General features: G+C 36.2%; 1 protein-coding gene across 1 annotated transcript in view; it reads left to right on the top strand.

Moving 5' to 3' along the window:
* MSH3 (mutS homolog 3) overlaps window positions 1-19756 on the top strand; it is a 159962-nt gene that overhangs the window by 72136 nt on the left and 68070 nt on the right. The window contains exons 13-17 of the mRNA XM_014857018.3: window positions 884-1016; window positions 7563-7750; window positions 8479-8647; window positions 14417-14481; window positions 16900-17016. Coding sequence (XP_014712504.2) covers window positions 884-1016; window positions 7563-7750; window positions 8479-8647; window positions 14417-14481; window positions 16900-17016 — 672 coding nt within the window. The remainder of the gene's footprint in view (window positions 1-883; window positions 1017-7562; window positions 7751-8478; window positions 8648-14416; window positions 14482-16899; window positions 17017-19756) is intronic.

The raw sequence follows: 19756 nt of genomic DNA, 5'->3' as shown, positions 1-19756 counted from the left end.
GGAATAGCCACTGATAAACTCCTGCAGCCCTGGTCTCCCATGTCTCTTGATGTTATGTCCTCTGTACTTTTTTGCTGCTCCCAGCCTTTGCTCAGGCTCAGTATGTCAAATCCCGTTTCAGTCAAATAGTTGATCACTTCAACCACCACTATCAAGTCTTCTATCAGATAGTTGGTTAACTGAATGAATTGGTTTTTGACCGAGATGATCAGTCATTTCAGTCAGAGTAGAAAATCAGTTGCCCATTGTAGACCTATTATCTTAGCCGAGGTAATGCAAGCAGGTGTAGCAAATAAATCCTCAATCTCAGTGGTTTAAATGCAATAAAAGTTTATTTCTTGCTAATGTAAAGTCCAGTTGGTAGCAATGAGGGAGTGGAAGGGTTTCTGCTCCACTTACAGACCAGGCTGATGAGTCAACGGGAGCCTCACAGGATTGCCCTGGGCTCAACATCTAGCTGGCAAAGGAGGAAAGACTGAATGTGAGGATCCACAGGAAATTTTTATGGGCCAGGACTGGAAGTGGCTTGATCATTCCTACCCACATTTCATTGGCTAGAACTTGGGTATGGGTCCATGACCATACCTAACTGCAGGGGAACCTGGGAAATGTAGTCTCTGCGTTTGCCGGGGTGGGGGGGGGGGGGCGGGAGATGAAAACCTAATGAGCCAGTCCTGCCCCACCTAGCTAATGACTTTCCTTGTATGGTATCTGCTCTTTGATTCAAATGATAAGGGGCAGGGAAGGTCCAGAGATATGGAGGAGCAGTCTCCTTTTTGCTGTTCTAAGTGACCACAGTTACAGTGCTGGGCATTAGAGAGGGAACTGTCTACAATGTGAATTCTTAACATATCTGAAAACTGCTATTACTCTCTTCTCACAGGGAAATAAATGCTCGACTTGATGCTGTATCTGAGGTTCTCTATTCAGAATCCAGTGTCTTTGGTCAGATAGAAAATCATCTACGTAAATTGCCCGATATAGAGAGAGGACTCTGTAGCATTTACCACAAAAAGGTAAGTGTGATAGAAATCAAATCTGTTAAACCTGATTATGTTCTTCAGCATGAGGATACCAGATATTAAAGGAAAATGTCTTGGAGCTTTATTGCTATTTTATTTTGTAAAATCTTGCAGATAACATAAGAGAATCCTCAGAAGTTTGAATCGCACAAATTAAGGTTATTCCAATTTTTGCATTGTGAAAAGTAAAATTTCCTGCTTCTGTTAACTATAGAAACACATAGAGGCCCTTCTGCTGTAATACAGGATATCCTCATGTTTCATCTTCAAAGTGTGGACCACCATCAAAATAGGAAATTTACTTAGACTAGTTACTTTTTAAAAGAGATGCCATATTTCTTTTGACCTCAGAACAGCTTTTTACTGGATTCAACCAAAGGAAAAATCTGCCAGTAGAATATTTATGGTGGTATTAATATGCAAACAAGTTTGGATATTGTAGGTAGGTAGAAAGCATTATTTTGTTTTTTGTCACTTAAGGTGTGCAGTGTAAGTCATAACAATCACAAGAGAAGTTTTCCACACTTAGGAAATAATTTACTTTATCTTCAAAATATGCCTAAAATTTAAAAAAATGATCAATTAGTTATATTTATAATTGTTAATAAACTTTTTATAGTGTTTTACCAATTACAGAAACCATTCACGTATATTAGACCCTTTGTTCCTTGTACAAACTTTATGAGTTGAGAAGATACTGTGTTCATCACCTTCTTACTGATGGGAAATTGTGTGAACTGCTTTCTGTATGGATGTAATGTTACAACAGCTTGCATTGTCTTGGCTAAAATGATGATGCTGGTTAGTAACTTGCTAGTAAGTAACAGAATTAGTATTTAAACAAAGATCCTTCACTGGGTTTTTAGTGGCTCCACTTTTGCACACTACCATTTTTGTGATAGTAGTTTTGATTACCATTGCATTTTTTTCCTGGTAGTCCCTACATAAGCACATTTTTTCCCCCAAATGTAAATCCTTGCCAATTTAATAATTCTATTATAGAACAATTTTTATTTGCTCAAATTCTGGTTGTGACCAATTTTTCATTTGTCTTAACTTTTTAAAGGCCTTTTCCCCCACAAAGTTTTACTAGAACGATAAGTGCTGCTTCTGAGAATACTTGCAGTGCCCAGAGGACTTACGTAACTGTTCCATATGCTTAGCTAAATTTGAAAACAAAGAACAAGCCAGAATTGGGAAATAGTGAGCCCCAGGAAAAAAATGCATGAGTTGCTTATGGGGTCAGTGGAGTCTGTTGTACCGTGATTTGTTGCACTGTGTTGTTTTGCTGGCAATAGCAGAGGCTGTCCTGAGAGTTGGAAGTTTGATGGTTGACTTTTTTGAGGCTGCAGAGTGGATGTCAGACCATTTGTTACTTTGCATCCTTGGCCCACTGCCTAGCAATCAGTGCATCTGACCCTTCAGATCTCAACAACAGACCTCAAGCGCCTCGCCTTCTTCCCTTGAAAGGATTCCTTGACACAAAATAGAGATTTTTGTTTTTCTCAAGAGAAGATAGGAGCGAAGCTGAAAAAATTATCAATCGCTAATCAGAAGAGCTGAGTCACAACATCCAGGCATCAAGATGGCAGCATCATTCCATGCTGCTGTGATTTGTATTTGGCCTTGCTGCCTCTCTTTAAACTTAACTTTGATGTTTGCATTTCATACAGTTTGTGTATTGTAAAAGTTTAAAAACTCTGGTAAAAGTCAGAATCTAATTTTTTTATTGAGATATAATTGACGTATGACATCATATTAGTTTCAGGCATACAACCTAATGATTTGATATGTATATATTGCAAAATGATCACCACAGTAAGTCTGGTTAGCATCCATCACTACACATAGTTGCAAAGTTTTTTTTTTGTGATGAGAACTTTTAAGATCTACCTTAACAACTTTCAAATATACGATACAGCATTGCTAACTGTAGTCCCTATGCTCTGCATTACACCTGCAGGACTTATTTATTTTATACACAACTGGAAATTTGCACCTTTTGACCACCTTCACCCATTTCACCCACCCCTTCCCTGCCCCGCCTCTGGCGACCACCAGTCTGTTCTCTGTGTCTGTGAGTTTGGTTTTTGTTAGATTCCACATATAAGTGAGATCATACAGTATAGAATCTAAATTATTTTAACAGTGACCAATAAGCAGAGCAAGAATTACTTTTATTTTAGAGTTTCAAACTACACTAAAGGAACTTATGACTCACTCAGAAGCTGTTCCTTGTTGCTGTTTTAATGTTTACACAAGAATGTGCCTAAAGATTGATGTGAAAAGTGAAGATTAGAAATGATTTGGTAACAAACCAACTTTAGGAAGTCTAAATGCCTTAAACCAAGTTTTTATAGATTAGTTAGCTGGCTCTTGGAACACACCATCAAACACACGTCTGTTCTTTATTATTAGATTACTCTAAATAAGCTTCTGCTGTATGCACCAAATGGTGAGTGATATCCTGGGTGCAGGCTGTGCCAATTATGTGAAAGTCGTAAAATGGTAAGGAGCACTGTTGGGATATTGTGGAAGTGGTAAGCCTAGGCCATATGGCTGTGTGGAAAGTGCCATGGAATAGGCACAAATAGGTATTTTTATGATGATAATAATAGAGGATACCAAGTGGGCCAACTCTGAAATAAAATAAACACTTCTTTTGATAGTAAAACTTTAAATTTAAATCTTACAGGATAGTGCTAGGCATAGGACCTCGTATTAACTTTGCTCAAGAACTCTTTTGTAAGGAAGTGATACATAACTGCTGAGGTTGGTGAGTACATTTAAAGGATTATAGCACTTAGTAAATGTTGAAAGGAGAGTGTTTCCAGAATTTTGTAGACAAGAGTAGTTTCTTAGCCAGACTGGTATAAGCCCAAAGCCACGTTTTCTGTATGGAGCTTAGGCTGGAGTTCTTCCAGTCCTGTGCTGGCCTGCCTCTGCACTTGTGGGTTTTGCTGCCCAAAATGGGGTTGAACATGAGTGACTCCAGGAGCAGCTCCCTTATCCTTGTCCTCAGTTTTCCTGTGGCTCCGTTGAGTTGTTTAGCTGAGGAACTTGAGAACAACCTGCCTTGAGCACTTAGGACTGGATTGCCATGCACTCCTGGTTTTCACTTAGCTGCTGTTGCTGACTTAAACTTTATCATGTCTGAGTGTGAAAAATCAAACCCCTTCTTGCCTCTCAAATTACAGTAATCACAAGAGATTATTATTCAAAAATTATATTGAGAATGTTTATTTTTCCTTCTTCACTCTTGTTAGAATGTATCATTAAGTGACTCTTGGCCAAAAAGCTTCTAGGCTCCACATTTATCCAAACAGTCCAGCTTCCTATATGTCTCTTTCCCAGCAAACAGTGGCCTTTCTGGAGAAGAGGTGCTTTATGATGCACTTTGAACTCAGCTTTTGTTCAGTTGGACCTAATTTCTTATTTTTCTCATAATTTACTTCATTCCTTATAGTTAATAATTGTCTTTCTAAATGTGTTCTTAGCATTCGTCCATTTTATAAATACTGCTTATTATGTGTACTTATCGTTACATAACCATAAATTGCCCTCTCATCTCATATTTATTTTCACCAAATATTCTGTTAATTTCATTTCCTTGAGCCTTCTGACCTGACTCAATCTGGACTGGTTGCCCCCATACCTGTTATATAGCTATGTTCTTAGATTCCCTTTATTTCCCTTGAATTGAATTTCCTGTTTTCTGTATTCCATGACTTCCTCTTGGTTTATTCCTTCATTTTGGTGGAGTGCATCCTGTAGAAGCATCCTGAGAAGGGATATTGGAAGTAAACGTTTTGAAACATGGATGTCTGAAAATGCCTTTTTTCTACTCTCACATTTGATTGGTAGTTTGACTGGGTATAAAATTCTAGGCTGTGAATTATTTTCCTTTAGAATTTTGTGTTACTCTGTTGTCTTCTAGCTTCTTGTATTATTGTTGAACAGTCTGGAATTATTCTAATTCCTGATTCTTTGTGTGGCTTTTTTTTCTCCCCTTCTAGAAGTTGGGAGACTTTCTCTTTGTCCCCAGTGTTCTAAAATTTCATAGTGATTTGCCATGATTTGGTTCTGTTTTCATCTATTGTATTGGGACCTTTCAATCTGGCAACAAAGTTCTTGGAAATTTCCCTGAATTGTTTTTTTGATGATTTCTTTCTTTCTGCAACTCTAGGATTTGAATTGATTGTCTAACTTTCTTCTATATTTTCTATCTCTTTATACTTTTGCTTTACCTTCTTGGAAATTTTATCACCTGGATCTGCTACCTCTTCTGTTGAATTTTTCATTTCTACCATCATAGTTTAATTTCCAAGAATTTTTGAATTTTTGGTTTTTTTTGTTTTCTGAATGTTCCTTTTTTTTTTTTTAAATGGCATCCCATTCTTTCATGATTGCAATATTCTCTGTTTAACTGAGGATATTATTAATAGCATTCTTTTAGAAGTTTTATTTTACTTGTATAGGCTCTGTTCCCACTGGTATTTGTTGGTTAATTGATTGTTTTGGTTTTTGCATTTAATGTTAGGATTTTTTATCTCATGTCTGATCATTTTTAAAGAGTGGAGGACTAAAATGCTGACAGGAAGGTCTTGTAGTTGATGTGGCTTACAAAATATGAGGTGAGCTGTAGAGTGAACCAGCTGGTCCATTTCTTGGGAGAACTCCTGCTGTAAGAGCTTCAGGGTTTTCCTCTGGGGGTTGTGAGATTCCCCCAGGGACTCTGCCAGCCTCCTGACTGGCTAACAGTGTTCTGGGAGCTAGGTGGGGACAATTGGGAATCTCAGCATTCAGTTTGTGACCATTCCCTTACTCCCTTGCTTTTGGTGGTACTCTCATCCTTCACTGTGCCTGAAACTGGTTCAGACCCCATGTTTTATCTTCTCCAGAGGATAAAATTAGTCTCCTGCAGCGTAGGAGAATGGTGGTTGCAGAGGGACCTGGAGGGAAATAGAAGATCAAGGGATTGAATTGCTTCCTAATTCACTTTCAGCCAATCGTTTTCTCCCCCATCCTCAATGTCCACTTCCAAAGATAATTTGTGCCACCAGTTCTGAGTTTTTTAGGATTCTTGGTGTAACTTGAGTCCTAGTTTTCCTCACAACCAGCTTAACATTCAAATACCTTGAGTCTTCTAAGTCAGTTACCGCTTGTTCATTTACTTTATAGCTGCTAAGATGTTGTTGCTATTATCTTTTACTCCTAGTTGTTCTTGAGGTTTTATGCCTTTTTAAACAATCTTGGACTTTAGTTTCAAGACAGAGTGAAACTAGATGCACTGGTTCAGCCCACTCTCTTTATCAGAAACTCCAAAAGTAAAAATTATTTAGGTTCATGTTAAAAAATTACAACAGTATCCAAAGGTATAAAATAAAGAATGAAAAGTCTGCGTCTATCATCCCCCACATACCCACTACCCAGAGGTCACTAAAGTCAGTTACATGTATTCCTTTCCAGACATTTTTATTTATATTTTTATTTCTATAGGATAATGCATATAATTTAAGGAATCACAGATGAAATTTTACTGTGTAAATACATATATGGTATATAGTGTAAACATATACTATGTATATTTAATATATGTTGAAATTATGGAGTTCCATATTGATCTGTACACAGTATGTACAGATGTCTTAATTTTTTTTAACTATTTCGTACTATTACATTGTATGAATTTTTCCTCATAAGACCTTAGTTGCTGGATACTTGCTTCTTTATTCATCCATTTAATATTATTACCAACAGTGTTACTATAAATACTCAGATACACACGTGTTTTTTTTTATTATTTGTTAAAATATATTTTTAGTTAAATTCTTAAAAAGTGGAATTGTTTAGTCAAAGGGTATATGTACTTTTTTATTATGAAGTTATGACAAATTGCTCTTCAAAAAGATTGTGCTTCTACTAAGAGTATATAAAAGTATCCGTTTTATACCCGCTGTGACTTAGCTGTTATCAAGCTTTTAAATCTTTGACATTCTGATAAGTGAGAAATTTTGTCATTTTAATTTGCATGCCCTAATTGTGTGTCAAGTTGATGTGCTTATTGGATATTCTTTTTCTATGAGCTGCATATTCCATTCGTTTAGCCATTATTCTTTGGATTGTTCATCTTTTCCATGTCGATTTGTAAGAGCTCATTATATCTGGAAGAATTTTGCCCTCTATCTCTCATACGTCCTGCAGATATTTCCCCAGAAATGTCTTTTTTATTTTTACCATTGTTTGCTGTATTTTTGCTATATGGTCAATATATTTTAAAATGAAAAAACACGGAACAAGTATTTGCTTTACTATCCCTGGCTCAAATAATTTTGTTTTCAACTTTAACATTATTTTCTAAAGTGTTTAAACTACTAATTTAACATTTAGAAGGTATCAACAATACTTTATTCAGTTAACTAATTTAAACAATAAATTTAAATTTTCTTTTATTCTGATTCTGACTTTAAAAAGACCACTAATTAAGCTTCATTTTCGTGTATCTTATGCTATTTAGGTAAAAAATATTTCTGTTTTCAGTGTTCTACCCAAGAGTTCTTCTTGATTGTCAAAACCCTACATCACCTGAAGTCGGAATTTCAAGCATTGGTACCTGCTGTGAATTCCCATGTTCAGTCAGACTTGCTCCGGACATTTATTTTAGAAATTCCTGAACTCCTCAGTCCAGTAGAGCGTTACTTAAAGATACTTAATGAACAAGCTGCCAAGTAAGTAGCAGACCCTTAGTTCTTGCTTTCCAGCAGTGAAATTAAAATAATGTGTTTGCCATTTGATGCGTCAATTCTTAAGCTTCTCTAGAAGTAATGATAGAAGTTGCATGTGAAATTAAAAATGTTTTTGGATGCTAACGGCTCTATATTACAGCTGGAAGTAACACTTTGCTGTCTAAAATTTAGACAGTTCATCATCTGGGGCAGATGTAATACTTCTCCAGGTATCAGATGATGAAAAGATAAAGTCCAGGCAGAGCGAGTAGCCGCAGTTTATTAATCCAGAAATGGATGTCAGATGGCTTCTGGTACTCATTTGCTAGATACCCAGGGATGGTCCGTCTCATATTTAGAAACTACAGAAGCAAAGTTATCCTTGAAGAGGTGGTCATTTTACAATTCATCCCACAAAGAACTCTATATAAAAGAAAAATGATTTTACGTTTGTCTTTATTTTATGAATAGTCAAACAACAAATATTTAATTTTATCTCTTGGTTTCACCATGGGAATCATGACCTTGCAAAATGAAAATGATGTTAGACTAATTTTGTTTGTCTTTAAAGAAATTAAGAAATCCATAAATATTTAGTGGCAGAGCTGGAATTAGAACGTTGTTTTCCTGACTTTCAACCTTTGGTCTTTTATTATTCTATGAAAAATAATTAATAATTGGTATAAGTAATATGCTTTAATATATGTATTTGCATTTTTTTGTTTTTTTAGAATTGGGGATAAAACTGAATTATTCAAAGACCTTTCTGATTTCCCTTTAATAAAAAAGAGGAAGGATGAAATTCAAGAAGTTACTCACAGGATCCAAATACATTTGCAAGAAATACGAAAAATAATAAAAAATCCTTCTGCACAATATGTGGCAGTATCAGGACAGGAGGTAACATCAAACGTACTTTTATTTTGCATTAGTTTTCCTCAAGTAGAAAAGCTATTTTAAAATATAAATAAAAATCTGAGCATAGGATGAAAGTATTCTTTTTTTTTTCCAGATTTTCTGTTTTGTTCCTTGGAGATATGTTGTAATACCTTCTTTTGATAAGAATTATTTTAATAACAGTATTTTGTTTGTTTACTCTAGTGTCTTCATAAAATCATGCAACTTGATGTTACATGTATTTTAATATTATCTGTTGAAATTATATTTTAGAAAACCTTGACAATTGTAAATAATAGCTTACAGAATTCATTTACCCTAAGTCCGGGAGAGAGAAGTTAGTCTTTGCTCTCTGGCCTGCCGATGATAAAGTGATAACAAGTGAACCATCTACGTTGATTGGCTCACACAACGATTAAATGGCAGGGCTCCCCTCTGAAGTTCGGAGTATAGCTGCTGAAAAAACAAAAAGCAAAACTGCAGTGAAAACCTGCATTTAGTGAGTCTCCCATAACATTATGGTGCTGTTTAGAATGTGTTTTTTGGTATGTGTACTTCTGCTTAAAGTTTGCTGTTCATATCTGAATGAGAATTGGGAAGAGGTGTGCTTCTTAAATGCATTGTGCCTTTCAGTCCTGCTCGGAGTCTTGAGGCAAGCCACTTCTACATCCTGTGTCTAATAAAATATGAAGATCCCAGCCGAGGGAGTTTGAGAAGTTCTACCTCGTTAAAAAAGCAAATTAGTGGATAATTTCTATAGGATGAACGTTTTATTAAGGATTTTAGAAAATAGATATTTTTCTAGGGGAGAAGCTTAATTTCAAGTCAAATTTTAAATATTTGCATTGCTTTATATATTTAGCAAAAAGATTGTTGATTTGTATGATTATTTGAAATACACTCTTGAATAAATATTATAATTTACTATAATGTTTATTAATGTTGTGCCACTTAATAGACCGTTGATTAAGTCTGCCTGTCTTCTGGACTAAAGTTAAGATGTGTATCCTCGGGCAGACATTTCACAATGCCTTCCGCATAGAGCTCTATGTAACAGAAAAACGATTTGACAATGTTTATACTTAGTCCCCCACCCCCACCCCCGCTCCAAACAGGCGAATTTCAGATATTTAATTGTTTCCCTTGGTTTCACTGTGCTTTGACCTTGCAAAGCAACAAGTGACCTTAGCACCACTATTCTGGGCTGTATGTTGAAAATGAGATGATCAAAACTGCTTAGTCACGTTAATAAAAGATAGGTAGTAGAAACGTGGTTGCCTGGTATTACGGGGGGAAAGCTGAGTGTAGGTGCCAGCTCTACCGCTTACATGCCAGTGACCGTGAAAGAGTCACATCTGTTGTGGTGAGACTGCTGCGAAGACCAGTTGAGTTAAAAATGCATGAAAGGGCTTTGTAATAATAGAGCACCGTGCAGTGTTCTTCAGAGGATAATCATGGTAGTAATTACCATTTACCAGGCACCTGTTAAAGTTCAGAATGGTGCGAATTGCCTAACAGATATTATTTAATCCTTGTAACAACACAAAAGGGGGTTGGTTGTTCCCATTTTTCAGGAAGGAAAACTGAGGCTTACTGTAGTTAGGTGAGTTACCCAGGTCAGAAGCCCAGTTCCAGCCCAGGTGTGCCCAACTCCAGTTTGTTTACCATGTCGTTATTTCACTGTACTCACAAATACTAACGCGAGGGATTGTCAACAGCATGGATTTTATTTGATAAAATCCAGACATTTTAGAGCTCATACTATTCAAACCAAAATAAAGCTTAAGTCTTGGGAAGACAGTACTGGATTCAGTTGGCAGTTTTAAAGTAAAATTGGGGAAAACTGATGAAGAATTCATAAGGGATACTAGATTAGTTCTTCTTTATCAGTGTAACACTGAAGTTTAAGAAAAAACACAGCTTGGAGATCAAGTAATTGGATTACAAATGATTAGGGAGGAAGATAAATTATCTTATTCTTTGCTTAGCCTTCACTAGGTTAAGGTGGTGAGTTTGAGGCAAAACATTTCTTAGTCATTAACAGTAGTCTGGATGCTTGCTAGATTTTAAAACCCTTTAGAACTTTAGTACTATGTCAATACAGAATCACTTTTACAACATTTTTGGAGAATTAATACCTCTACTCATTCAAACACCAAATGAATTCTGTATATTCAGCAGTTATCAAATTCTGTTTAAAAAAATTCAACTAAAGCCATCAGCAAATTATTTGGAGATACTTAAAGGACCAAGAACAGACTTTGTCAAATATTACCTCTGATAGGTGAGGAAAGAAGCAAGAAAAACCCTTATTTTATATATAGATGGGCTTCTTATTTTAAACTTTCTGAAATTTTATTTCCATATATATAATTTTTCTAATAATTCTTTAAAAACCTGTGAAAGCAGCCCACATGGTACATGGATCTTGTTATTATTAGTAAAAATAGAGAAATAGACAGACTGTCAGGCCAGTGTTACTTCTGACAACATTCATGTTTCACCTCTGTTCACAATTTTTAGGTGCAGGCATACCTCGGAGCTGTTGTGGGTTCGGTTCCACACCACTGCAATAAAACAAATATTGCCGTAAAGCAAATCACATGAACTTTTTGGTTTCCAAGTTTACACTATACTGTCGTCTGTTAAGTGTGCAATAGCATTATGTCTGAAAAATCAATGAACATAACTTAATTTAAAAGTACTTTATTGCTAAAAAATGCTAGCCATCATCTAAGCCTTCAGTGAGTCATAATCTTTTTGCTGGTGGAGGGTCTTGTGAAAAAGGGTATTGTGCTGCGAAGCAGAGTAAAGCGAAACACAGTAAAACGAAGTAAGCCTGGACTGTTAGAATATGAAGCCTTATTGACTATGGTGCATTACTGTCTCTGACTCTGACTATATTGGTTTATGAGAAAATCATGAGAGTAGAAGCTTACATAGCTTTACATAATTAGTTCACCATTTCTGTGATGGTCTTTCTCATATTTTATGAATGTAGAGTATTGTCTCAATCTTGAATCAAATATGGAATGAATATGGGGTGATATTTAGATTTGGGGCAGTATTGATAAGTAATAGCATTCTTAAGGAAAAGGAAAGAAATATTGGGGGGAAATATTTACAAAAAATTTCATTAATTCACAACATGTATCGTATCCAAATATCTGCTTAATATGTTTAAGATGTGGAAAGCATTCTCTAAGTCTTACTTGTAAATAAAAAATATTTGAAAATTCTTCAGAGAGTGAGAAAGAAAAGGAGGGAGAGTAGGAATGGGTTAAGTGTGGTGTTGGAGGAAACAGGCAGCAGTTTCTGGAATGAGTTAAGAATTTTAGCAAACTTAGCAGTGATGTCAGCCCAATGATACCACAGGCTGTAGTTTGAGTAACAACATCTGACATTTAACCAAGACAGTGTTGGATCTCCGGAGAAGAATATGAGGGATTGTTAGAACGAATCAAGACAGACTTCTCACGTCAGCACCTGAGAAACGAAGTCAGGAGCTATAGAGCAGAGAAAGTTGCTGTGAGAACGCTCTAAGGTTTCTGAAATATATGTTAACTTCCAATTTTAGTTAGGTTCCTTTTCTTTAGCGATAGGATCCTTAAACCAAAGGCTTATCTGCTCATTCTTAGAGCTTTGTAAAAGGAAATAGAGAGAAAATTTCCTATTCCATAGCCAGTGTAGAAGAGAGAAAAACTGCTAGTTGATGACGATGCTGAGGAGAAACATGGGCTGAAAAGAAGAGGACACACAGGACCAGCTCCTGTCTGAGGAAGTGACCCCAGCGGTTTAACAAGCAGGAGGTCCACATAGCTTTCGTGGTTCTCACTGTGTGTATTCTGCATCCTGTGTGGGCTCTGTATCTGGCTTGCTTGAGTTGCTGTGGTCCTTAGAGTAGACCTTTGATACGTACAGATTGAACAGCTGTCTGTGACCGTGACCAGTAGCAATTTGTAATGTGTATAAGGTACAGATTTGAATCCAGCACTGTGATGCTGTGGTGTTATGGCAAATTACTTAAGTAAGCCAGCCTAGCTGGCTGCCCAGTGACCTCGTTGAGGCAGTTTTTAGCTTCTTTTAAAACTTTCCATCATCTTTTAGGCAGTAGCTCCTGTGGACCTCTGTGTTAGTCATTATGGATCTCGGTTTGTCCTTCCCAGGTACTAGCGATCTGCTGTGGTCCTGAATCTTGCTGTTTGCCTTTGGCACAGTTCTTCCCAGAATTATTTTATAAAAAGATCAATATGTCTTCTCATAGACATTTTAAAATAATATTTAAGCAGAATTTTTTAGCATACTCTTAAAGTGATTTTATCTTTCCCATCAACGGTATTTATTTTGTGGGTTTTTTCCTCAGTTACTTTTTGTAGCCAAAGGGGATTTTAGACTCTTGACTCTTAACTGCTTAACTGGGTGTGGCAGATTTGGAATTGTATTAATTCCTTTCTATGCAAGAGGACATCATTAGTTCCAAAATTTTTGTTAAGGATGAAAATTCTTAAAATTAACCATTACTTCCTATTAAAATTAATAAAAGCTATAGTGTTTCTATTAATACAAAAGTGAACTCAAGAGCTAGGCTGATACTGTTAATAATTTGCACTTTATAAATACCTGAAATGTTATAAAACTGATATATGTGAAAAAATTCCTGTAGCCGTCTCAAAACTAGTGGGAGCCACAGAGCTTCTGGGTTCCATCCTGTACAAAATAGATGAATGTGTTTGTTTATTTAAATAAAACATTGAATTTCATTGCAGTAATGCAGGAAAGGGAGCAGGAAGAAGGCAGATATATAACCAATGCTAAAAATGAAGGGTGTGATAGAAGAAGTTGATTTCACTTGCTTCCTGGCTGATTTCAGAAAAGCTTGCTTGCAGAGCACAGTTGGAGCTATAAAGATGTAGTTCTTATATGTGAATACTTAAAGAAAACACTCATGGGAAGAAATATCTGCCTCCCTTGATAGTTGAGGAAGTCAGTGCTTTTTTATGAGCATACTTTTTAAATTTTTTTTGAGGAAGATTAGCCCTGAGCTATCATGTGCTGCCAATTCTCCTCTTTTTGCTGAGGAAGACTGGCCCTGAGCTAACATCCGTGCCCATCTTCCTCTACTTTATATGTGGGACACCTACCATAGCATGGCTTGCCAAGCGGTGCCATGTCTGTACACAGGATCCGAACCAGCGAACCCTGGGCCGCCGAGAAGTGGAATGTGTGCACTTAACTGCTGTGCCACTGGGCCGGGCTGTTATGAGCATACTTTTAGAGGACTTAGGTCCCCTGGATAAAAACTATTATAATAAATCCTCTTCTGTTCAGAATAGGGGATGGGACTATATCTCAAACTAGTATAACATCTAATGATTGAATATTTTAAAATTTTATGTACTTCCAAATTCAGTCTTATCACTGAGTAATAGAATTCTTAAGATAAGTGGGTACTGATAAATGAAAGAGGTCATTTAAGAAGAGTCACTATTTGTAGCATGCACATAATGTTATAAACGTTAAAGCACCAAGTTATATCCTTTATTACAGACTTTTTGCTCAAAACAAATTATACTTTATTCCAAGTATTAAAACCCTAATTAATAATATTTGATTGTACAGACATATACATGAACTCTCCCAATAGCAATACTGGATTTACTTTGAATGTTTAGAATATTATTTACTAAACTTGTTTAGCACAGTTTTGAGGAAGCTTTAAAAATATAATGATTAATCATTTAAATATCTAACTTTTATTTATATTTATTTTAGTTTTTGATTGAAGTAAAGAATTCTGCTGTATCTTGTATACCAACTGATTGGGTTAAGATTGGAAGGTAGGTTTAAAAATACATTTTTTTTCTTATTAATGTGAATTATAATGACATCTGTGTACCTGTATACTACTGGTTTGATAATCACCACATCTCTGACATTAAAGGCAATTCTTCCCCTTTGATTTTCTTATGGTGCTTTTAACCAAGAAATAATTATTTTAAACTTCTTTCATCCTTGATTTTAAAACGTTTTTTCCAAAGTGTACCTTACTTGTATATATTTGTTTTCTTGTTTTGTAAATGACTGTTTTATTCTTATACCTCAGAGTACTCTTTAAACACATGACAAAAAGAGAGTTGAGGAGCCTTCAATTGTAAGATTAATTTGGTTGCTTGGACTTCTTGATGAATGCTATACCTGACATTTCTTTTAAGAAGCTGAAATTTCGTTTTCTGCCTCACTGAGCTCCACATTTCTTTATTCTTAATGCTTTCCATGGCACATAGTTATAATAGTTCTTTACATCTTCTTTTTGGTAAGTTGTATCATGAATTTATGAAAATAAATTAATTTAAAAAAGTTAGAGAAGCACATTGAGACTCCTGTGGTTAGACATTTATCCCCAGGAGGGGACTCACTGAAAGAGGTGGCATCAGATGTGTATACTCCTGTGAGCAGTGTCCTTTGTGGAGTGCTTATTGCTGCTGTCATTAGTGTGTTTGCATGAACTCGAGATGGAAATGTTACATTTGCCTGAGAGATGATACGTAGCAGGTGATGGTAGGAAGGAACTCTGCATTAGGGATGGAAGAAAGTTTTGACATGATGTGTGAATGATTGTTAATTTATTATTTTAATTCAAAAAGAGAACTATTTGTTCTCTATTGCTGCTATCAAAGGATCCTGGAGGCACAGTCAGGGGTTCCTTAAGCTCTAATACCATCCTTTTTTCCCTGTGTTACGGACAGCTGTAATTGAGATTTGAGAATTGTTGATTGTAGGGGATATTTTCTCTCTTTGCAGGCCTTCTTTCCATGATCTGCTTTTGTCCTACACTACAGCTAATGAATGGAAATGTGCTTTGTGAAGAAAAATTACTAAAAATCGTGTTAATCTAGCTAGAACAATAACTGAAATGTTTCACTAAATGTTTTGTCAGAAGAGAAAGCTATGATAAATATGTTTGCACAGAAATCTAGATGACATACCTTCAAAGTAACAAGCAGGCTTGAATCACTGCCAGCATCTTTTGAACATTCAATGATGTAAATTGAATGAATGAATAAGATGATTTATAGAAGGTTCATTGCTATTTTTTATCTTTGTTTGACCATCAGAACCTTGACAGGGGTAGGTTAGAATATCATGAGCCAGAATTCAGATGTGAAAGGCTCACCCCCAGTCCAGTAACTTGCCAAATTAAAGATAATGGTGACGGTGTATTATGGGAGTTGGGGAGCAAACAAAGATCAGAGTACACTCTGTCATCACCTGGCCGTGACTCAGCCCTGACCTTGTCTTCTGAAAGGTCCCGTCATAGTAATAAATCAACAGCAGTAACAGCCACCACCACCACCACCACGGGTGTGACAGCTCCTCAACCTTGAGTACCGCTGAGATAGGTACTCTGCTAAGCACTATCTGTTTGATCCTCTCAAAAGTCCCTATGAGGTAGATACTGTCATTATCCCCATTTTATAGCTGAGGAAAGTGATGTTCAGAGAAGGTCGCTTATATTTGCCCAAAGTCACACAGCTAGCAAGTCAGTGGCAGGGTTGGAGCCTTGGTCTGGATTCTCTGACCGGGAACGCATGACATCCCCCATTGTGCTCTCCAGCTTCTTGATGAAGAAGCAGAGCTTATGCACAAGCCTGGAAGAGGAGCATATGGTCTTTCTGCCCATCCAGAACCACTGTGAATCTACAGTTGCATCATGAAGGACCTCTCTTCTTTGACTGCCTCCTGAATTAATGCCTTGCTGTTCTTTGCAATGCTTTATCTTTTTCTTTTTTCATTGGAATACTTCAGTCCTGCAGAAAACTATACAATATAAAGAATAATATGACCCTCACCAGTGTATCCACCTCCCAGCTTTGTCAGGACTTATTTTACCCTATTTGCTTCTGATCTTTCTTTTAAAAGCAAGCATTTTCAGTTAGTATAATTTAAAGAAAAGAAACTTTGTGCTTATGAAATAGAAATTCTAAACTTTGACCTCACCATATGGATATAGTTTGAAATGTATTCTAAAAGCTTCCTGAACAAAGTCCTGTGAACTGTAGTACTTTATTTACAACAAAGATCTTTGGAATCAATAGAGTTCAGGACCATAATTAAAGAATGTTCTCTGTTTACAGCTATTTACTTTCAAGGTTCATCATAGAATAATAAATAACTGCTTTAGTTTTCTGAAGTGATGGCATTACTGATTTCTGAGTAACCTTGATTTCCTATTTATATTTTTCCCCCACTTCTAGCACAAAAGCTGTGAGCCGCTTTCATTCTCCTTTTGTTGTAGAAAATTACAGACATCTGAATCAGCTCCGGGAGCAGCTAGTCCTTGACTGCAGTGCGGAATGGCTTGAGTTTCTAGAGTGAGTTTACAGTGAAAAATATAATCTGACTTTTTGCTATGAGAAATAGACCGGAAAATCTTTCCATCAAAAAGAAAAGTAGAGATTACTGCTTGTGACCTGCCATAAAATAGTTGAGTACATGTGTTCTCTGATTTTACTTTTTATCCATTGAAATGTAGCTCATCTTAGTGAGAGACCAGATATACTTTATTGTTACTATACTCACATTTTGTTGCTAAAGATGTTTAGTGGAGTCACTTTTTGAAATTCCACCTTGAACTTTGTTTGCTTTTCTTATATAAAGGCTTAACATTTCCAGAGTTGGACAAGTATGGGTTAGTTTTGTTTTTATTATCTCCATTTAATTTTTTTTCTTATTTTTTTTACATCCCTGTTTGTTTTCCCCCTAACTTTTTATTTTGAACAATTTAAAATCTGTGGGAAACTTGAAATGAGCACATATATACTCTTCACCTAGATTTATCAAGTGTTAACATTTTGCCACATTTGTTTTATATTTCTCTTGTATACTCTTTTTTCCTGAACCATTTGAAAGTAAATTTTAGACATTATAACATTTCACCCCCTAAATACTTAAGTATACATCTTTTAAAAATAAGGACATTTTGCTATATAATCTTAACAGCATTAATCACACCTAAGAAAAATTAATATTAATTTAAGAAATATTGAGTTGCCTCGGTTTCCCCCACCTCAGATCTTTAAATGAAAGATCTAATCAACTTTCACATGTTGCATTTGGTTATTTATGTTTCTTTAGTCTATTTGACTCTAGAATAATCCCCCATCTTTTTTTTCTCTTTGCCCTTTTCTTTTTTTTATGCTTTTTGGTAAGGAAAATTGGCCATGAGGTAACATCTGTTGCCAATCTTCCTTTTTTCTCCCCAAAGCCCCAGTGCATAGTTGTATATGCTAGTTGTAAGTCGTTCTAGTTCTTCTATGTGGGATGCTGCCTCAGCACGGCTTGATGAGTGGTGTGCAGGTCCACACCCAGGATCCAAACCAGCGAACCCCAGGCCACCACAGTGGAGGGCACAAACTTAACCCCTCGGCCGTGGGGCTGGCCCTTTTTTGTTTTTTATAATATGAATTTTTTTTGAGGAGTCCTTACTGTTGTCCCAAAGAAAGCCTCATATTCTGGATTTATTAGTAATAAATTAATATTGTGTGTTCATATTGACAGGTTTAAGTCAGTGGTGTGCTGGTTAATGGTTAACAGCCAGATCTCTGGAAGAGTAGTCGTGTCTGTGGTGTTTGCTGGTTTCTGTAGTGTAAATACTCCCACCATGACTGATTTCAAGCTATTGCTGGACTGGAGGTGGGAAGAGATGTGCACAGTTGACTTTCTTGAGTCCTTAGGAGCCAGCTCTGGACCACCACTCATCTAAGAACTTTATGTATATTAGCTCATTATTCCTCACAAGGGCACTATGAGTGAAATATCATCATCTCCAATTTACAGATGAATAAAGTAAGATGCAGAAATAAGAAGTAAGTTGCCCACAGTAAGGGGCAGGATTGGAGCCTGGATTCAACCCAGGGTGTCTGTTGGTAGGAGGTGTGCCCTTTACCGTCAGGCTGGAGAGCCAGCCCATGATGAATGCATAGTTACCACTCTAACAGAAATCTTTCTGTTAGTCCTTTTCTTTAAAAACTGAAACAGCAAATATTCAGCGAGGTCCTTCAGGGAGCTTTATTCCATTTAAAGTAACCCATCTGACAAGTGAAATAAAAGAACAAAAAAGATATTATGTGACAGTTTTTAAAAGATAGTAAGTTGGCACCATCTCCTTTTGCCCAGGGGAATCTTGAATTATAGGATCAAAAAGAGATTCCAATTTACTTATCCTGAATCTTCTGAGGTTATCTTTTGAATCCAGGGATGGAAATTTGGTCTAGTTAGTTCCTTTTCCAATTTACTTTCACTTTCCCATTTTAAGGGTTTTCAGAGCCCTTGAATCTCTCAGTTCTCCTGGCTTTTCCCTTAGTAGTATCACTAAGAACATGCAAAATAGGACTAAAATTACTCCTTTCAAACTTCAAAGGCCGCGTTCCAGGGTCCTGGGATTTGGTAAGGTAATTCATATTCATTCTGTTCAGGGTATACGTGAATTTATAGAGCTGACTTATGTTCTCCCTGTCATTATTCTAGGTTAAAGAAAGTTCAGGTCTCCTGGGATAAAATCTTTGGCATTATCATTGATTGTTTCTTTCTTTTTGTCCCTTTTTTTGTTATCAGTTTCCTGTTTGTCTTTTTTCCCTTTGAGATGTCTCTTTGATTTGCCTCTTCTCCTGTTCTTTTCTAGTACCCCACTGTCACCTCATACCGTTCTTACTGTCTCAGCCCTCTGCCGGGCCCTTCTACCAAATTAACCCAGGAGAATTCTGCTTTCATCATAATCACACCTTTGCTGTAGTTGAGAGTTGCTAAGAGTGAGCTAACACTAAATACAATATCACAGAAGAATCTGATATATTGCTCATGATATATTGCTAAGTGAAGAAAAGGATGCAAAATATTTGTGTTAAAGTATGATACAATTCTGTATGTGTAGATTCACATTTGTACACAGCATGCAAATCTTCATATTTTTAAAGATTAAGTATATATATTCTTATTGTTATATTATTAATATGCTTATGGCCATTTATACATCTTCTTTGGAGAGAAGTCTACTCATATATGTAGTCTCTAATATTAACTGATTAGTTCTGGATATTGAGGTTCCTGGAGATT

This window comes from Equus asinus, chromosome 9 (assembly GCF_041296235.1).
Source record: "Equus asinus isolate D_3611 breed Donkey chromosome 9, EquAss-T2T_v2, whole genome shotgun sequence".
Classification (NCBI taxonomy): domain Eukaryota; kingdom Metazoa; phylum Chordata; class Mammalia; order Perissodactyla; family Equidae; genus Equus; species Equus asinus.
Note: the sequence above shows the minus strand (reverse complement) of the source record. Positions and strands in the feature narration are given on the sequence as shown.